The 1,780-nt window shown below is 51.5% G+C and overlaps 1 protein-coding gene across 1 annotated transcript in view; it reads left to right on the forward strand.

The window, feature by feature from the left end:
• The window catches only part of LOC104510777 (potassium voltage-gated channel subfamily V member 2-like), a gene marked incomplete at its 3' end in the record, with an annotated part of 5,763 nt that overhangs the window by 448 nt on the left and 3,535 nt on the right, over window positions 1-1,780 (forward strand). Inside the window, exon 1 of the mRNA XM_010153173.1 lies at window positions 1-992. This exon is cut by the window's left edge and continues 448 nt beyond it. Within this exon, the coding sequence (XP_010151475.1) occupies window positions 1-992 (992 nt within the window). The remainder of the gene's footprint in view (window positions 993-1,780) is intronic.

A 1,780-nucleotide genomic window follows, 5' to 3' on the forward strand; every position in this document is an offset into this window, starting at 1 on the left:
CCTCCACTGACCGCCGCTGCCAGCTGGGCCTGTGCGATGACTACGCTGCCCAGGTAGATGAGTATTTCTTTGACCGGGACCCAGCCGTCTTCCAGCTGGTGTACAACTTCTATGCCTCAGGGGTGCTACGTGTGCGGGATGAGCTGTGCCCCCGTAGCTTTCTGGAGGAGCTGAGCTACTGGGGCGTGCGGCTCAAATACACACCTCGCTGTTGCCGCATCTGCTTTGAGGAGCGCCGTGATGAGCTAAGCGAGCAGCTGAAGGTCCAGCGTGAGCTGCGCTCCCAGGCAGAGGCTCAGGAGAATGAGCAGCTCTTCCACCACATGCGCTACTATGGTCCCCAGCGCTGGCGCCTCTGGAACCTCATGGAGAAGCCCTTCTCCTCTGTCACTGCCAAGGTGATGGCGGTGGCCTCCAGCTTCTTTGTGCTCATCTCTGTGGTGGCCCTGGCGCTCAACACAGTGGAGGAGATGCAGCAGGTAGACCGGAAGAGTGGAGAGAGCCGGCCTGTCTTGGAACACATTGAGACCCTGTGCATTGCATTCTTCACACTGGAGTATCTGCTGCGCTTGGTCTCCACCCCAGACCTGCGCCGCTTTGCCAGCAGTGCCCTCAATGCAGTAGACCTCATTGCCATCCTGCCCCTCTACCTGCAGCTGCTGCTCGAATGCTTCGCTGATGACGACCAGCCCCGAGGTCGGGGATCTCAGCACGAACATGACATCGAGAAGGTGGGACGGGTGGGCAAGGTGGGACAAGTGCTTCGAATCATGCGCCTCATGCGCATCTTCCGCATCCTCAAGCTGGCCCGCCACTCCACAGGGCTGCGTGCCTTTGGCTTTACCTTGCGCCAGTGCTACCAGCAGGTGGGCTGCCTTTTGCTCTTTATTGCCATGGGGATCTTCGCCTTCTCTGCTATGGTCTACACAGTGGAGCACGACGTCTCCAGTACCAACTTCACCAGCATCCCCCATGCTTGGTGGTGGGCTGCCGTAAGTAAACACATCTCACCTTGCTGGGTAGCCAGAGACTCTCCCTTCTTTCCCCTCCCCTTCCTTGCTAGAGTTGTTGCCAGTCTTGGAAACAGCAGGCTCAGATCAGTAAACATCTGCTCCGAATTCTGAGCTTACAGGACATACGCACTCACTTACGCACACACACACATATGTACTCATTCACCTCTGTTGCAAACTTAGCTTAATCAGTGTTGAAATTCGTATCTGACCAAATGCAGACAAGATTTATATTTTTAAAGAAGTGGGCAAAGAGAAAGGAAAGAAAAGCATTTCCCCATTTAATCCCATTGTCAATGTTGCCAAAAAAAAAAAAAAAAAGCTTCTATCACGCTAGCTGGTTGCAGGTGGACACAGGATTTTCATTCTTGTTCTTTTTGCAGATCTACTGTGACGAATCATACAACTGCAAGATGGTAAGACAGGGTTTATTAACTACAGTCTTGTCACTCAAACTTGCAAAGCCAAAGCTGTCCAAGAGCTCTGGCTGTTAAAAATGCATTAGGACCAACAGTTGTTTTACACAAGAGATTGTGTCCTGTTCATTAGGTGGCACATCTAAGGCACATGTCTGCACACACACAAAACATTGGCAGTTATTTATACTGTGTCAGACTTGCAGGGAATAAACACAAAAAGAAGCAGAATAGCTCAAGGGGTTGATAATGGGATAGAATGCCTTCTATATCTAGGTCACTGGCGTGAATCCCACATCAGTCAGAACTGAGAACTGGTTAATGCCACCTTGAATCTGTTTTTTGCAACCT

The sequence above is a fragment of the Eurypyga helias genome, unplaced genomic scaffold (genome assembly GCF_000690775.1).
Source record: "Eurypyga helias isolate BGI_N326 unplaced genomic scaffold, ASM69077v1 scaffold4800, whole genome shotgun sequence".
In the NCBI taxonomy this organism is placed as follows: domain Eukaryota; kingdom Metazoa; phylum Chordata; class Aves; order Eurypygiformes; family Eurypygidae; genus Eurypyga; species Eurypyga helias.